Raw genomic sequence first — 16,957 nt, forward strand, 5'->3', positions numbered from 1 at the left:
ATGTTTTTGAAGGCCCCAGTTACTGCTACTGGATGCTGGAAACTCCTAAACCCTCTAAAGAGCAGCAGAAAGCTCCAGTAACCAGAGATGACATTCCTAATTACAGTGTTAACATTAAACATTTTGTTCCAACTTTTAGATGTCCTGTTCCTTTAAATCACACTTGATAGTGCTTTAAAATAAAACAGGGTTCATTCACTTTCAAAAAGCCCTTTAAGCCCACAGCATGATGACAAATGTTATATTTACATTAAAACTATTATTAGAGAGATGACTAGATGTTACCATAAGAGCAGTAGCTTCATATTAACAGTTTAAAGCATCTATAGCTGAGCATTTTGATCTGGTAACAAACATAGGAAACAAGATGTGACAGAGCAGTTCAGGATGTCCCCAGCCACTGGAACAAGCCTCACCCTTGGTAACCTCAGTGTGATGTTCACAAGAGGCTCACCATCAAGAATGTATGACTTTGAGCTAGTGAACTTGTCCTTCCTGTCACAACCTGACAGACATGAGAGGACAATGCAAGGAAGCTTCTCGAGTCTGCACTTTAGCCCACCTGATCTGCAATTAAATGAACTTCTTATGACCTGCAGTGCTGAACCAGACTTCCCTTCATATCGAAAGCAACATGAATAAAACAAACATAACACATTTAATGGACAGAAACCCAACCACAAATGTCACCCAGCCTGTGAGCAATTCTTTTAAATTACTTAGAAATCATGCAAGGAGTCCTACCTCATAGTTCAAGGAAGGATCAGGGGAATCATCAGTACAGTGAATAAATCTGGAAAAGTAAGGCACAGACTTCAAAATCTGCTTTACATGTAAAATTTTAGCCATAGTGAGAAAAATAACCCTAAACTGTGAAACACAAGAACTACTGTTAAATTATTTCAAATATGCACAAAGGAAGTAAATGCAATACATAACAACTCTCCTTTTGACAATTATCCTGGGGAAAAAACAGAATCATCACCTCTTTTATTCTAGAGCAATTTGGAAGCACTTAAATCCAGAAAGGGATGTGTCCAAAACGTCAGTGTTTATTCACTGTTGATTTATTTCTGTTTGAATCAACAGTGCTGCTCCATTCCTTTGTATTGTTATGATGGCATAACTGAATTCTCAAAAAACCCAATAAACTTGAGCAATCTAATCCAGTTTCACTGCAGCATGTTTTCCCAAGTACTTTTAATGTTTAACTTCCCAAACCACACAACAGAGACACATCATCATGCCTTACAGCAGTTCATTTCCATGAATAAAGGATGCAAAACAGCACTGCTGCTCAGCACTCCTGATTCCATAGCATGGTATCTGTCTAAATTAAGAGCCTTAAGAAATACTGTTACAAATCTCTTGAGAGTGGGAATAAACAGAACTATTTCCACAACTACAAGCAGATGTCAAGGTTTTGTCCCTTGTGAGGAGCTGCCTCTGTCGGTCTCCTTTCAGGAGCTACCAAGAATGGAGGCAGTTATAAACCAAGTCAAGTTCCATGTACCTTTTTGTCATTTTTACAGCAAACCTTGCAATAGATTCTGTAATTTTCAAAAGGTATTCACGGAAGAACATGTGTTTTTCTTCCAATTTCACTCCCTGACTTTATTGGCAACAAACTACTTGGAAGCACAGAACTGTGTTAAGGGTCACTGCTGAGCAATAGTCCTAAATGCAATATTTATAGGATCTCCTTTTGGCAGTGAACTTCATTCAGCAACCCAAAAGTCTCACATAAACATTGTATTTGTAAGACATGGCTGCCCAGCCTTTGGTTTGAAGAGCTATTGTAAGAGTTCATTCTGTATGCTGCCAGCAGAAATAAATTTCACACATTCTAGTTTAGACTTTAATACCCACAACACACAGAAAAGTAGGGCAATACAGGCAGGCTTTCCAAAAGCACAGTGATCAAACACATCATATATATATCTGTAAGCCTTCAACTACAGTTTAGATTCCCCACAATTTAAGATCTGTCAAGGCAACAGAAACAAACCCATAAGAACTCACAGTTTTGCTAGACTCAGAATTCCTCCCTTACTAGAGTACATGCCTACCAAGCTGAAGAAAATATCCCCCCCACACACAAAGCCAATAATAAACTCTGTCTACAGAGGCAGATTAAGTCCAGCCCATGGATTTTTACAGTGCCTGCACACAAGGACCTGTATTACCTCTCACAGACTCCATATCTGAGACTGGGGTACCTGCAATTTGCTTTATTCCAATAACAGTCTTTTCCAGGAGTCAAAAAAACCCAACCTTATAATCAAAATTATTCCCTAACTCAACATTCAAATATTTTGGGTAAGAGCTATGTGGGGAAAGATGGTTCCTCTTTCCTTGTAAGTCAGAAAATTAAATCCTTGGGTGCTATCCCAAGCCCCACAGACTGTGCAGGTATTGCTGCCAAATCAAGCAAACAGGTAAAAATACTGCAAAACACAGTAAGGGCTTTTTTTTTTGGGTCTTAATGACACAGGGCTGAGTCTAAATAAGGAAAAAAAATAGGTGAACACAGCACAAGACAAACTCATGTTTTTGTAATCTGGTTTTCCTTCTTAATATTATCATGAGTTTTCATTGAAAAAAGGCCACCTTTGTTCGGGGAGTAAATTTTGGACAACTTGAGGTTGCAGTTTTATGGTTTTTTATCAGCTCATAGCATTTACTGCTGAGACCCATCTGAACTCATGTATTACAGATGGGCTTTTGATCTCTAGAGGCACAATGCTAAGTGGGGTGTCTTCAGCCCACATCCTATTCAGTTTTGGATGTATTGGAAAGAATAATCAGGAAGTTTTCAGGAACCCCAAACTGAGACATGCCTGGGCTGTATTTTCTGAGGCCTCTGTCATTTTGAATACTATTGGTGAAGGGATCAAACTCCTCTGCTGTGATATGGTCAACAGCTTTTTTACAGAGTTACACTTAGAAGCCAAGACCAGAAGGATCAAGATGTTTTTATATGTGGCAGCTCTATATCAAATTCCAAATGCAAATACTTGACCACAGGACAGGCTACACAAAGTCATTATGCAGGTCAGTTTTCAACACTGAGAAAAGCAATTTAATAAGGCTGGCAAGTTTCTCCAGTACCTACCCTGCTAAGAAAGCCATGAACTCATCTGCAAATCACTGAGATAATTAGGAACTATTATGAATATGATGAGAATTGAAAATTTATTCTGTACCTGATACCTCCCTGCTATTATTGCATGGTTTATTTTAAAATCTTATTAAAAAAAATGAGAAGCTTTTAACAGCCTTTGAACCGTATCTTTATTCCTTGAATATTAAACCTTGCTGGAACTTTGAGGCCTAAAAGAAATAGAAAAATTCATGCACCACTCAAAAGAGAATCTTGTACTGCACTGTAAATTGCTAGGAAAAATGTGGAAGAGTAAAATCTCCAGAAAAAAAAAGAATCGTCATCAAAGGCCTCATTTTCCACATCCTCTGGTGTGGAACTGCCTACCTTGAAACAGTTTCTATTAAAGCCTAAACTAACAGCTCCTGCAAAAGGATACTGAGGTGCTAAGGCACATTCTTCATGATCCAACACTGCCTCCTATGTTCTGTTAGGAGAACACAGGCTGTTATTCCTCCACATCTCAAAAAGCTTCGATATTTCCTTGCAATTTGGAATTCAATACTAAAAGCATTAAGTCTGGCATCAGAAATGTTGTCAGAATGCAGGGACATTATCACACCATTAGAAGAACTGCTAATATTTCTACCAGTCTCAAAGTGAGAAATCAATCATGTTTTAACAAAACATAGTCCATCCATTCTAATCTTCTAATAAGGAAGAAAACTGTATTTTACACCAATACATCCATCAGGGCTATAAAGAGCTTTTTGTTCAAAAGAAGATTTTTAATCACTTACAGAATTCCCAGTTAGAAAAGATATTTTTATCACATATATTCAACACTAAATTTCTGAAAGCTTACATTAATGCCTGAAAAACTAAGATCATACCACTCACAAGGTTTTTTTGTGAATTCAGCTAAGTAAAACACAATGCTGACTTTGAAGCAGAAACAACATCAACTGCATTAATGAGTACATTGCTCTGAAGTCTTTGTTAATTTATTTAAAATTAACATACTGGAAAGATAATTCATTAGTCTGAACTTTTCAACCAAGGTGTCAGCATCATGAAAGAATCCAAACTTTTAAAACTCAGAGCAATTTAATGATGCTCAGTATATTTTCACTGAGTCCATATTTTTTAATAGTTTTATTGAAGCATTACACGGTTGAAATTTTCTCCCTGCTTGAAATAGTTGAGAATTATAACAAGGGCATTCCCTGACCTGAACAATGTTTAGAGGCAGACAGGAGATGGGAGAGGAAGAAAAAGGCAAAGAAAGTGGTTTGCCTTAAATACTGCATCACTGGCTTAAATTTCTAGGTTAAAAACCAGATCTAGAAATTGCCACTGCAGCATGTTTACCATATTGCAACCCATGGACACTTAAGTTCATACAATTGAACAAGAAACAAAACAACAATAACAAAAAAAGTGTACTCAGCATTTCAGCTGTTACTTATGCAGGGCAAGAAACCTTTAGACCATACTGAGTATTATTGATGCAGTAGAAATATAGCACATTTCTCCTCCCTCCAAGTAGTCCTTCCAAGGGATTTGGATGCATTATGTATGTAATTTTCATTTGTTCAGCATTTCAGGTTCTTTTGCCAGCTACATTTTTAATTTCTGCTTGCTAAGGACTAGTGAACTGGCAGCTAATCAATGGTATAATTAAGGACGACCACTGTTCCGATCTAGCAATAATCATTGCACTGCTTGGGGACATTCTGTACAAATCACTTTGTAATTTAGAAATACCAAGCAGAGACTGGACAATGATATATGCTTTAATCAAGTATGACATATTCATAAAGTACAAGATATATACAGAGACCAAGGTGATTTCCCAGAATCATGTCATAAGCTTTACTTATTTACCACCTTAGTTGTGCTGTCTGGTGGTCTTATCACATTGGGAAAGGAGCCTAAATGGAGTGGACCTGCAGAATTTGAGGTGTTGCCTTTCTGCAAGAGGTTGTTCTCCCACAGCAGGATCAGGAGAAGGGAATGTGTCTGCTATGGGCTGCTCAGCCACTACTGTTCTCGTGTGAACTTAAGGTGAAACCACTGATGCTTCAAGTCAACAGCCATGCTGTGAAACCTCACACCACAGCCACCAGGATGTCTTCACTGCCTCTCCCACCAAGCCCATGCTGAATGCAGGGGGTGAAGTGAAGAGCTGAGGCACTGATACAAGTAAGCCAGACAGAAAATGCACTGATTACAGTATCAGTGAAGGTGGTACAACCAATTCATTCTACAAAGAGTTGTCACATCTAAATCAAGTGGCACTTGCTGAACACTTGCTTGTCTCCACGACTCACTCGAAAACAGTTAATCAAACAGGAATACTGCAAGGAGCTCTGGGTATTTTTTGCTGGACCTCTTTATACACAAGGACAGTAAATACAAACTCCATATTATTTAACATTCACAAAGGGATGATGCAAAGTGTGCAGTTCTTTTCAGACCCACAAGAATCAGTCCTGAAAGCCATCACAACAAAAATGTTACTGCTCAACTCTGTGAGCAAGCCATCCTCCAAACGCCCCACCTCTTATTAGGGGAAACCATAACAAGCAGGTCCTTGGGAAGGTACCAAAGGCTTCTGAGAATTCACTCACCTCTGACATGTAAACTATAGATCTCTCATCTCCCCTGTTCACACAGAATCACTAGGTTGGAAGAGCCTTTCAATATCATTGAGTCCAGCCCATGCCCTAACATCTCAACTAAACCATGGCACTGAGAGCCATATCCAGTGCTTTTTTAAACACATCCAGGGATGGTGACTCCACCACCTCCCCAGGAAGATAATTCCATTTCATTATCACTCTTTCCATAAAAAACTTTTTCCTAATATCCAACCTATATTTCCCTTGGTGCAACTTAAGACTGTGTCTTCTCATTCTGTCAGTTGCTGCCTGGAGAAGGAGACCAAACCACACCTGACTACTTTTAGGAAGTTGTAGAGAGTGATAAGGTCACCTCTGAGTCTCCTTTTCTCCATTTTAAACAACCCCAGCTCCCTCAGTCATTCCTCACAGGGTTTGTGTTCCCCTCACCAGCCTCGTTGCCTCCTCTGGACGCGCTCAAGAGTCTCAACGTCCTTTCTAAACTGAGGGGACAGAACTGGACACAGCACTCAAGGTGTGGCCCCACCAGTGCTGAGTACAGGGGAAGAATGACCTCCCTGCTCCTGCTGGCCACACCATTCCTGATCCAGGCCAGGAGCCATTGGCCTTCTTGGCCACCAGGGCACACTGCTGGTTCATGTTCAGCCGGCTGTCAACCAGTACCCCAGGTCCCTTTCTGCCTGGGCACTGTCCAGCCACACTGTCCCCAGCTGTAATGCTGCAGAGGGTTATTGTGGCCAAAACGCAGGACTTGGCACTTGGATTTATTAAACTTCAACCCACTGGACTCTGCTCATCCATCCAATCATTCCAAGTCCCTCTGCAGAGCCCTCCTACCTTCCAACAGATCAACACACACTCCCAGCTTAGTGTCATCTGAAAATTTACTAATGAAAGACTCAATCCCCTCATCCATGTCATCAATAAAAACATTGAACAGAACTGGCCTCAGCACAGACCCCTGAGGGACACCACTGGTGACTGATCCCCAGCTGGATGCAGCACTGTTCACCACCACTCCCTGGCCATCCAGCCAGTTCTTAACCCAGCAAAGAGTGCTCCTGTCCAAGCCATGGGCTGCAGCTTTTACAGGGAATGCTGTGGGAGACAGTGTCAAAGGCCTTGCTGAAGTCCAAATAGACAACATCCACAGCCTTTCCTGCATCCACCAGGTGGGTCACTTGGTCATAAAAGGAGATCAGGTTGGTCAAACACGACCTACCCCTCCTAAACCCATGCTGGCTGGGTCTGATAGCCTGGCCATCCTGTGAGTGCTGTGTGATGGCACTCGGTATAAACTGTTCCAATACCTGACCAGGTACTGAGGTCAGGCTGATTGGTCTATAATTACCAGGATCCTCCCTCCTACCCTTCTTGTGAATGGGAGTCACATTAGCCAGCTTCCAGTCATTTGGAACCTTGCCAGTGTCCCAGGACTGCTGGTAAATGATGGAGAGTGGCTTTGCAAGCTCATCTGCCAGCTCCCTCATCACCCTGGGATGGATCCCATCTGGTCCCATAGATTTATGAACATCCAAGCAGCTCAGCAATTCTCTGACTGCCTCCTCCTGGATACCAGGGGGACAATTCTGCTCCCTGACACCATCTACAAACCCAGGAGGGCAGCTGTTCTAAGGACAAGCTGTCTTCCCATTAAACACTGTGGCAAAGAAGGCGTTAAGCACTTCTGCCTTCTCCTCATCTGCAGTTACTAAGTTCCCTCCCTCATCCAATAGAGAACAAAGGTTGGTCTTACCCTTCCTTTCATCCTCTGTGACCCCAGAATCACGAATTCTCATTCTTCACAATTGTTTCCCAAGCCCAACATACTTTCCAAACTGTTTTATCACTCCAGTATCTTCTCCCCTCTTCCTGAGTCTCTTCCCCAGCATCTCCTGCATTGCAGGTTAGACATGATGTAAAACCCAACATCAGAATTACACTTACAGCCTTCCTGCCAACAGCCCTTTTTTTTTTTTTTTTTCCATGTACCAAAAACTGAGGGAAGAGAGTCTCATTAGAGTTGCAGGAATAAAAAAGAAGGTAGTTGCACAGCATTAATGTAACTGGTTTCACACTTCAGAAAGAAAATTTTTATCAAGACATAAGCCACTTGACATGAAACTTCTACCTGTTAACCCCCTGCAAGGCACCTAGAACAATGGCTCTACGTTTGACTGAGTCTCCTAAAAAATCCTGTAATGTAAATAAGCATTGAATAATTACTGGAAAATAATCTCAAATACCAAGCCATGGATTGCCCCTTTTCTTTGAACTTCTGCTTGTCTGAGGAAAAAAAAAGTAACGATAGTAACAGAAATATCAACTCCAATAATCTCATTTTCTTTCAGAAAAATGCTGTATTTTAAAAATGAGTGACATAAATTAGTGAGATGCAGGTACTACAGGAGGAAACTATTCCTACACAATTAAGTACTCCCTTCATGTGAGAAAATAAAAATCAACCCCAAGCACATCATATTTTTACTGTCTCCATAACTGCTATCCTTAGTCAGCTGGAATGTATTTGTTCCAAGAGCTACAAGAACTTGTTCAGAACAAACTCTAGAAATACGTGAAATATGTTAGCATAAATCTCAAGCATCTTCCAGGCAGCCAAACAAACCTCAACAGCTTTGAAATACAAAAAGAACAAGGTAAAGTCACACTCTATTACCATATGAAGTGGCATCAATAAGGAGGGTAGAAACAAGTAAACACCAAGAGGGGTGGAAAAAATTTCAAGAATACAACATGACTTGCTCTGGAAAGGTAGTAAAAAAAAATTATAATCTTAGTCCACAGTGCCAAAGCACACTGGTAGCATGTGTTACTTGAACATCTTTCTGGTTTGCTTTTGGTTTTTTCTAGCTGCATATAATTAAGATTGTCTGCTGGAAATCTACTCACGGCTGAGTGAGGTCACGAGTTATGAAGTCTGAACTCTTGAAGAGGAGGAAGATGTCACTGAGAGCTTTACATTTCAGAGAGCTGTTCATTGCTATCCAGTAGGCATCCTAAGGAAATACAGAGATCACCTGAAATACACCTTTATTAGCAGGAGGGACTGCAAACTTCAAGTCTATTGAAATATTATGCAACGTTTGAAATACATGCAGAAAAGGTTTTTTTATTTATTTCGAGGAAAACTTCATTAGTGGTTAAAAGAGACAAAATTGTTATTGTTTTTCTTATGAATACTCTGATGAAAGTAGTGCAAATTCATTTGCAAAATTAAGCCTTACTGCTTCCAGGAACTTTCTTGGAATGCCATGATTGAACAAAACGTCCCTTGAGAACACAAAACAACTATATTTGGATGCACTCATCCTTATGTTATAGTTAAGAGTACCTAAAATTAACTAGAGGAAAGTTTATTTCCTTTTTTTGAAACTGTGACACTTTTCATCTTTATACCAGGTAAAGTTTTCAATTAGTATCCAGAACAAGAAGAACTTGCCCATCACAAAACCATCTGTGACCAGGATATAGGTTTTAGATAGCAAAGTCAGTGCTGCCATGCATCAGCCTCCCTAAAAATGCACCATCACCATCTAGTGATAGAAAAGATAACAGTGAAGTGGTGGATTCCACTTAGATTAAAGAATCCACCACTTTAATGCTACCGTGTGTATCACTTCTTCCTTCATCTGAACCACTAGGCTCTTCTTCTTTCCAAAGCATTGAGAGAAAACAAAGAAACAATTCTGTATGACAACATCTGTTACAAGATGAGTGGTACAAGGGAGTCAGCATTCTTACCCTTGGAGCACTCCAGTTGAGTTTAGGAAAAACACTGCCCCCCAAGGAAATTATTGCTTCCTGAACTTTAGCTGTGAACTCGGGAAATTCTGGTGCCTGGACAAAAAACAACAGCAAAAACATAAATTTCAATTTATACAATTTTACTTCATATTTAATAGTGAAGTTTAGTCATCTTCTGAATACTATTAGAAATACATATTGCATTAGAAATTAGTCGAAAATCAGTATGAATCCCAGAAACATAGCACATAATAAAATCACTTAAATAAATCACTTTATCAAATCTGTCATTCTTTCAATCGGAGAAAACTGAAAATCCTCCTAGTTCCACTCCCATTACTATCAAGTATCATGAACTTCAGGAGAAAACCAAAAACATTGTAACAGCCACCAAGAAGTCTGCAACAGCTGGCAAAAATACAAGTCAAATAACCAAATCTTAAGTCCTTACCTGTTGGTTTATATCTTATGCTAGATTATTGTATACAAATAAGATCCAGTAATATTTAAACTTCTAAAGAGTGATTTTAGAATTAAACGTATCTTTATCAATTCATAGGCAATTTGAGTGACAGCTGCTCATTTAAGCTCTAGTTTTATAAAATATTAGTAATACTTTAACTAATCAGCTCTTAAATTAGGTCTTAAAGTAGCTGCTTAACATTACATTGATTCAAAATAGAGGACAATTGCAAAGGTTGGACTAGAAAACCTTGCCTTGTAAAAAACATTGAAAACGTAGGATTGAGGTAAAATAACCCAAATTTGTCATGTTTTTCCAAACTCTACCCTGAATGTGGTGCTACAGAAAAAAAACAGGTTGCTGACCTTTAAAATAATATGAAAGGATTTGAAGCATATGCCAAAGATTTTTCCTGTAACAGGATTTATAGCAAGAAGCATATAGGAACACTATTTTTGTCTATTTTTAAACTCAATTCAAAAGTAACTTCTAGGATAAAGCTAATTGATGCCTCTTAAACAACAAAACTGTCACAGCCATACAAGTGAATAAAAAAACCTCATACATTCTGGCATCTCCTCACTGCAGCTTCCCCAAATGCAAACACTTAAAAAACCTTCTCACATTTTAGTGCAGTGACCTAGACTGAACTTCAAGCATTCTGAACCTTTCTTTCATACATTACCTAGTCTCCAAGGGAAACTACACTTGGTAAACTGAAAAAAAACCTTCTCTAATTTTATTTTTAAAATTTCAGTCGATTCTAGAAACTGTTCCTGCAAGAAATAAACCTTTGCATTCTGGTCCAAGCTTCTCTTGTTTTGACAGAAATCAGGAGTCCTACTATATATGTAATACCAGCACATACTAAGCCTCCTTGGGAAAATGTTACCAAAGTGTCATTTGATTAACACAAGGGGATAAATATACACACAAGAGGAAAGTTGTACAACTGCATAAACAAGCTGGACTCCATCATTTCCTGAATTTTGAATGCCTGGCTTTGTAACCATTAATATTAACACAAGTTATTCTAAAAACAGAATTTTCTGCCCTTCCACTTCCCTCATGAGGAAGCTGTAGACTTACCTAGATACACTAGAGTCATTTGCCCTGTGCTCCTCTGACAAGTAAATACCTCTTAATTATGTATTTCCTTATTGTGTTCTACATTTTAAAAGAATCTGATTCAAAACTCTGGTATTACTTATTTAGCATCACTACCATGAGCTTTGCAAACCATATGATGGATCCTAAAATCCTTGTTTTAAATAATTTAGAATTTAAGGACTCTAGGTTATCAAAGGTTAAATATTTGAACTGAAGATTAATCAGTATGTACAAATTTAAAATGTATTAGTTTTAAACTCTAGGCTATAAATTCTGTGCTATCAGAAGTACCACTCAAAGCAGGGTTGTCATTATATGGCACCTAATCCAACATGAGCAATTCCACACCCTGATGAACATTAGGGAGCTAAGGGACTGAAATCACAGCATCGATGGCAGACAAGTGCCTTAAGCCTTTTAACCCTGACAGTGACAGGGCAACAGCGAATTTCAGAAAAAGATGTCAGAAAAAAATCAAGAAAGCCTGGTGTGCATCCATTATGATCTTGATTCCACGTGCAAGGAGACCATAGAGACAGGAAAATAAAAAAATTATAGAGAGATGTACTTAGAAGAAATAATGGCATATCAAGAGAAGAGCTGTGAAGATTGAGCTGTAGGGGGTTCGTTTCTTTTGCATCCAGTCTGATTAAATAATCTGGACATTCTCAAAGTGGTGAAAATGAAAGCTATATTTAGAGCTGTACTGCAGTTAATTTCCTAGAGTCTAACAAGTGTATGATTGTTGAGGATGAAGGAAAGTGTTTTATTTTAGTTAAATAAAATTAAGACACCAAAACGTTTTTGAAGTTACAGATATCTCCACTGCCATCCATCTACAATGGTCTGAAAAATGTTAAAAACAGCAAGAGAGATCTCTAACCAGCAACAAGTTTGTATCACAAGGCTGCAGAAAGGAAACTGCTGACAAACCCACACTGGGCTTTTACAGCTCCTTACCTTAAGTGTTGCAGTGTTCTCATCATCCGACCACTGCTCAAAATAAGAACAAACCAAAGGTTACCAAAGTTTCCTGAGTGTATAATTCATAATTCCTTCATAATTTATGAGAACATCAGAATTCATGCAGCCTCTTACAACATGTAGATGAAATCACTGGCCCAGACAGCATAACATCACCATCCTGCAATTATTTTGTCTGTAGAGTAATACAGGAAAACCACTATATATTCAGCAGAAGCACTACTCTAACATATTGATAAAAATATACCTGTATATATTTCAATTGTGATTTGTATCAGAAAGATGGACATTTCAGAACTCAGTCCCTATCTACAGCTTGTCTTCAGCTCCAGCACTTCCATCCTTAGATCCATGATCCATTAGTTTCGCTTTTATTTCTTTTTCATCTCCTTGTTGTACCTTCTGTCACCTTGTACTTACAACATTTTTCAGTGTTTTCCCTCTAGCCTTCCGAGTTATTATGGCCTCAGAAACTTTCACTGTTTATTGAAGTAACTACTCCAAATGTACTCCTAATTTTTCAGGGCATGAAACAGCATTAAGTTCAATTTCAACATTCCCCATTTGTTATTACAAATGTAATTATCAATAAATGAAAAATAAATAAAAAAAGTCTTCTGTGAAAGAGCATAGAAATATTTGAAACTTTCCCTGACTTCACAGCATAAGTGATCACATTCTACGTTTTTCATGGCAACTACACATGATAATTATTTCTGTGAAGGACTCTCCACACCTATATATTATGCAGAAGAAGTTACACATTCATATTTTTCTCAGGAGTCTGGACATTAATTTGCATTTTACACTGACCTGTATCTCCTCTGCATCATCACTCCCCTCCTGAGCATGACTTGGTGGATCTTCTCTGAAATAAAAAATTAACAGGAAAAATAATTAAGCACTGGAGTTTGACTTGACCATGTCCATTACATTTCCACAGCATTTCCAGCTCTTGATATCAAAATGCTTTCATAAGATTAAACCTCAAAATCCAAACCCTGGGAGAGAAAAATCTGAGAAGCCAGTAGTGAGAACTAAAGACCAAACAGCTGGCATTAGGCTTAGGTCCTACCCTGAACACTTTGCTTCTTTCAAATTAGCAGATCAGTTTTTGCTCTAAAACACCATAATTGAAGCTTTTCAACACCTTGTTAATGATTCTTTTCCAGCTTTACTGTACTCTGACACAAACATAAATTGAATTTTTAAAAAATAAAATCAATTTAAATTATGCTTTGCCTCCACATTACCTTTCCAGGTAAAAATTCATAAACCTGAAGTTTCAAATGTTGACCTGTGAATTTCTGGCTCTGAAAAGAAAATGTCCTCACACTCAGCATACAAACAAAAGAAGATTCTATGGAAAGTGGAGAGTGTAGTAAACAGGGCAAGGTCAATGTACATCCCTGCCAAAAGTCAATTCTTAGACAAGCTGAGTTTCTGCAGTCCCCTCAATGCACTTCCATAAGGATTAAGCCTTCAATCGAATTTTTGAGATCTAGAGGCCAGATAGGGGTGCACTGAAGGTTAGAAGCAATCTTGGCTTTGACTGCAAGATCACAGTCACTTATAGCTAAGAAAATTCAACTCAGAAAAAAAGGTTTTTAGAAGGGGTTTTAACTGCAAACATCCTAAGAATGTAATTGAAATCAATCATACAGCTGTCCATTACTCCATTGAAGACAGAAAAATTGTAGAACACAGCAGTTAAGTGTGTTAAACTCTCAATTTCAGCTTTTCTGAAGGCTTATTAAAAGAAACAGCTGCTGCTAAATAAATTGCACAATTCTGCAGAAGCAGATAACAATGCTACTTCTGATCCGAAATGGTTTAAAAAACAATTCCAATATTCTGGATACCCTTTAATAAGAAAAAGAACTTAGAAATTAAAAATTAAACCCTTTCATCTTTACAAGGCATTTAAACAGCTTCAATTTTTATATAAATTGATACCTGATAAATCAGACCAACCTCCCTTTCACTCACAGCCTCACTGGTTGCTCTGCAAGGGCCAAACTACCAGTTAGGGAATCATGGAGTGAGGGCTGGTTTCTGAGTTTGATCATTAACAAGGTGCATGCAGCATTTCTCAAGGAAACCACACAGTGAGATCCTACACAGGCACAAAGAGCAAGGCCTGTGTTCTTACCAATTGTTCCTGCTATCTATCCACCTCATTCTTCTCCATCCAAAATCCTGGCATGGGTGTACATACAGGACATTCAGCTCTGCCATATGCAAGGATTACCCACATACAATGATTATATAAAATGTTACTAATTACTGAGTTTGGATATAGCTTATCTTATTGAGAATTAAGCTCAAGCAATGTCACTTCACCCCTGGACTGGCATGGGACAGGTCAAGCCTCTGAACCGGACCCAACCAGAACCAAATGCAAACTAGCTGAGCATCTCACAGACTGGTACAACCCCCAGAAAAAGGTGGAGAAAAAAAATGAAAATACTGTGTTCACTTGGTCTAGAATTAATAGTAGTTCATGGGTTAGGATCTGCTTCAGGCACCAGCAAATCCAGCTGTACTAACAACAGTCAGCCCATTCACATGCTCACACAGTGTGAGGTTTGCTGCACTCACACTGGTCAAATTTAAAAACTCTTTATGCTCAATACAATATGTATGTACAAAACGCTGCTGTGAATATAAGATGGCATTAATACTTGGAAGCTGGGGAGAAAACACACCTTACCTTCCAGAAACCACCAATGTTCCATCATCCAGCAAATATTCTTTCACATTCTCTGGCAGGGGAAGTATAACACTAGAAGAAATGTGAAAATCTCTTTAATACCTTATTATTACTTGTTAAAATAAAATCCTAGTGGAATAAAATAATTTGTTTTTTTCACAACACATACCTCAACAATATTATGTTTTATCCTCTAACATTATGGAAGAAAATTCTCTTTTGCCCATCTTATGCCTCACCCAAAAAAGCCATGTCCGTTTTCCCTCCAGGGAAGTATAGGACAAAAGTTTTAGATGAAATGCACAAAAATGCCCCACTCCTTCAAAGTTCTAAGAAATTCCAAGTAAAATTATGTGCAGCTTGTGAGGAGACAACATGTTGCTCAAACTAAAGGTTTTTCTTTTGAAATCCAAATCAATATACGCCATCCTAATGTTCTAAAAATGAAGAACTATCACTAAACTTACAAAAAATAAGTCTCTGCTAAACACTAAGAAAAATAAAAGATCAAATGCTTTGATTACTGACAGCATGATGTCAGCATTTTTTGATCCAACAGGGCAGCTATCTCGACTTTCCTGAGCTACTGGTAGCTCTTGTAACAATCTCATGACCTGCAGCAGCACCTTAGATTTTCTTAGATTTCCTATAGCTTCCAGAAATACAAAGAAACATCAAGTTGGCCACTTGGGTTGGATCTACTCAGTCACAGTTAAAGTAGGAACAGCAGTGTGGATAGCAGGAAGTGGATAACAGGAACAGTGTGGACACCTTCTGATGCTCAGCATGGAATCCCACCAGGAGAACAGGGAGCATAGGGATACCTGGCCTCCCCTAGGGCTTCCCAAAACACTCCCTTGGGATACAGAGACAAGACCCCAGCTCCTGGCACTGCAGCTGATGGCTCAAACAATCCTTTACCACCTCCACCCAGCTCTGCCCCATACAGTTCCCCTTTATCTCACCCAACCCTGCCCCAATACAAGCTCATTTTCACAGCCTAGCCCTACAGAATCCCAGAATGGGTCAGGTTGGAAGGGACCACAGGGCTCATCTGCTCTGACCTCCCTGCTCAAGCAGGGCCATCCCAGAGCACACAGCACAGGGCTGTGTCCAGACACTTCTGGAATATCTCCAGTGACGGAGACTCCACAGCCTCCCTGGACAATCTGTTCCTGTGCTTGGCCACTGCCCAGGACAGAAAATCTTCATGTTCAGGTGGAATTTCCTGGGCATCAGTTTCTTCCCTTTGCCTTCTATTGCTGGGCACCACCAAGTCCATCCTTTGGCACCCCCCCTTTAGATATATTTATATGTGTTAATGAAGTCCCCTCTCGCTCATCTCTTTTTCCTTCCAGTACCTGAAGGGAACTTGCAGCAAAGATGGAGCAAGACTTGTAGTGACGTATATGCGGGGATGGGTTCAAATTGAGAGAGACTCCGTTTAGATAGATATTAGGAAGAAATTCTTTCCTGTGAGGGAGGTGAGGCCCTGGCACAGGCACCCCAGAGAAGCTGTGGCTGCCCCATCCCTGGAGGTGCCCAAGGCCAGGGTGGAAGGAGCTTGGAGCAACCTGGTCTAGAGGAAGGTGTCCTTGCCTATGGCAGGAGATTGGAACAAATGATCTTTAAGGTCCCTCCTACCCCAAATCATTCTGTAATTCTCGAGGCTGAAGAGGCCCAGTTCCCTCAGCTTTTCCAGTCCCTTAATCACGCTCGTAGCCCTGCACTGAACCCGTTCCAGGAGCTCCATGTCCCTCGTGCTCTGAGGAACCCAGAACCGGACACAGCACTCCAGAGGAGCCTCACCAGGGCTGAAGGAAGGGGCAGGATAGAAGAGTGTGGCTGTCTCTCGCCCCACACTCCTGTCACCCACTCCCACCCGGCCGCGCACTCCTCCTCACCCCACACCACTCCCCTACGGCTCGCACCGCCTCTCCCAGCCCCCGCCGCCCCTCACCGCCCACACCTGCGGATGGTGACGGCCTTGAAGAGCGGGTACCACAGGGAGAACTGGCAGTGCGCCACCTGCTCCTTCTTCATCCTCCTCCTCCTCCTCTTCAGCCCGGCCGCTCCCGGAAGCTCCCGCTCCCCCCGGAACCTCCCGCGCAGCTCCGGGCGCCGCCCGGCGCCATCGCCGGCGCACCGGGCCCGGCCCCGCCCCCTCCGCACGG

General features: G+C 40.2%; 1 protein-coding gene across 1 annotated transcript in view; it reads right to left on the reverse strand.

The window, feature by feature from the left end:
* Positions 1–16,948, reverse strand: part of CDC123 (cell division cycle 123) — a 32,749-nt gene extending 15,801 nt beyond the window's left edge. Inside the window, exons 1-7 of the mRNA XM_014883108.2 lie at positions 16,753–16,948; positions 14,784–14,855; positions 12,884–12,938; positions 12,047–12,079; positions 9,511–9,606; positions 8,659–8,765; positions 745–793 (exon numbers count right to left, since the gene is read on the reverse strand). Coding sequence (XP_014738594.1) covers positions 745–793; positions 8,659–8,765; positions 9,511–9,606; positions 12,047–12,079; positions 12,884–12,938; positions 14,784–14,855; positions 16,753–16,826 — 486 coding nt within the window. The 5' untranslated portion in view covers positions 16,827–16,948. The remainder of the gene's footprint in view (positions 1–744; positions 794–8,658; positions 8,766–9,510; positions 9,607–12,046; positions 12,080–12,883; positions 12,939–14,783; positions 14,856–16,752) is intronic.
* Positions 16,949–16,957: the final 9 nt, after the last annotated feature.

Source organism: Sturnus vulgaris, chromosome 5 (genome assembly GCF_052056855.1).
Source record: "Sturnus vulgaris isolate bStuVul1 chromosome 5, bStuVul1.hap1, whole genome shotgun sequence".
Lineage (NCBI taxonomy): Eukaryota > Metazoa > Chordata > Aves > Passeriformes > Sturnidae > Sturnus > Sturnus vulgaris.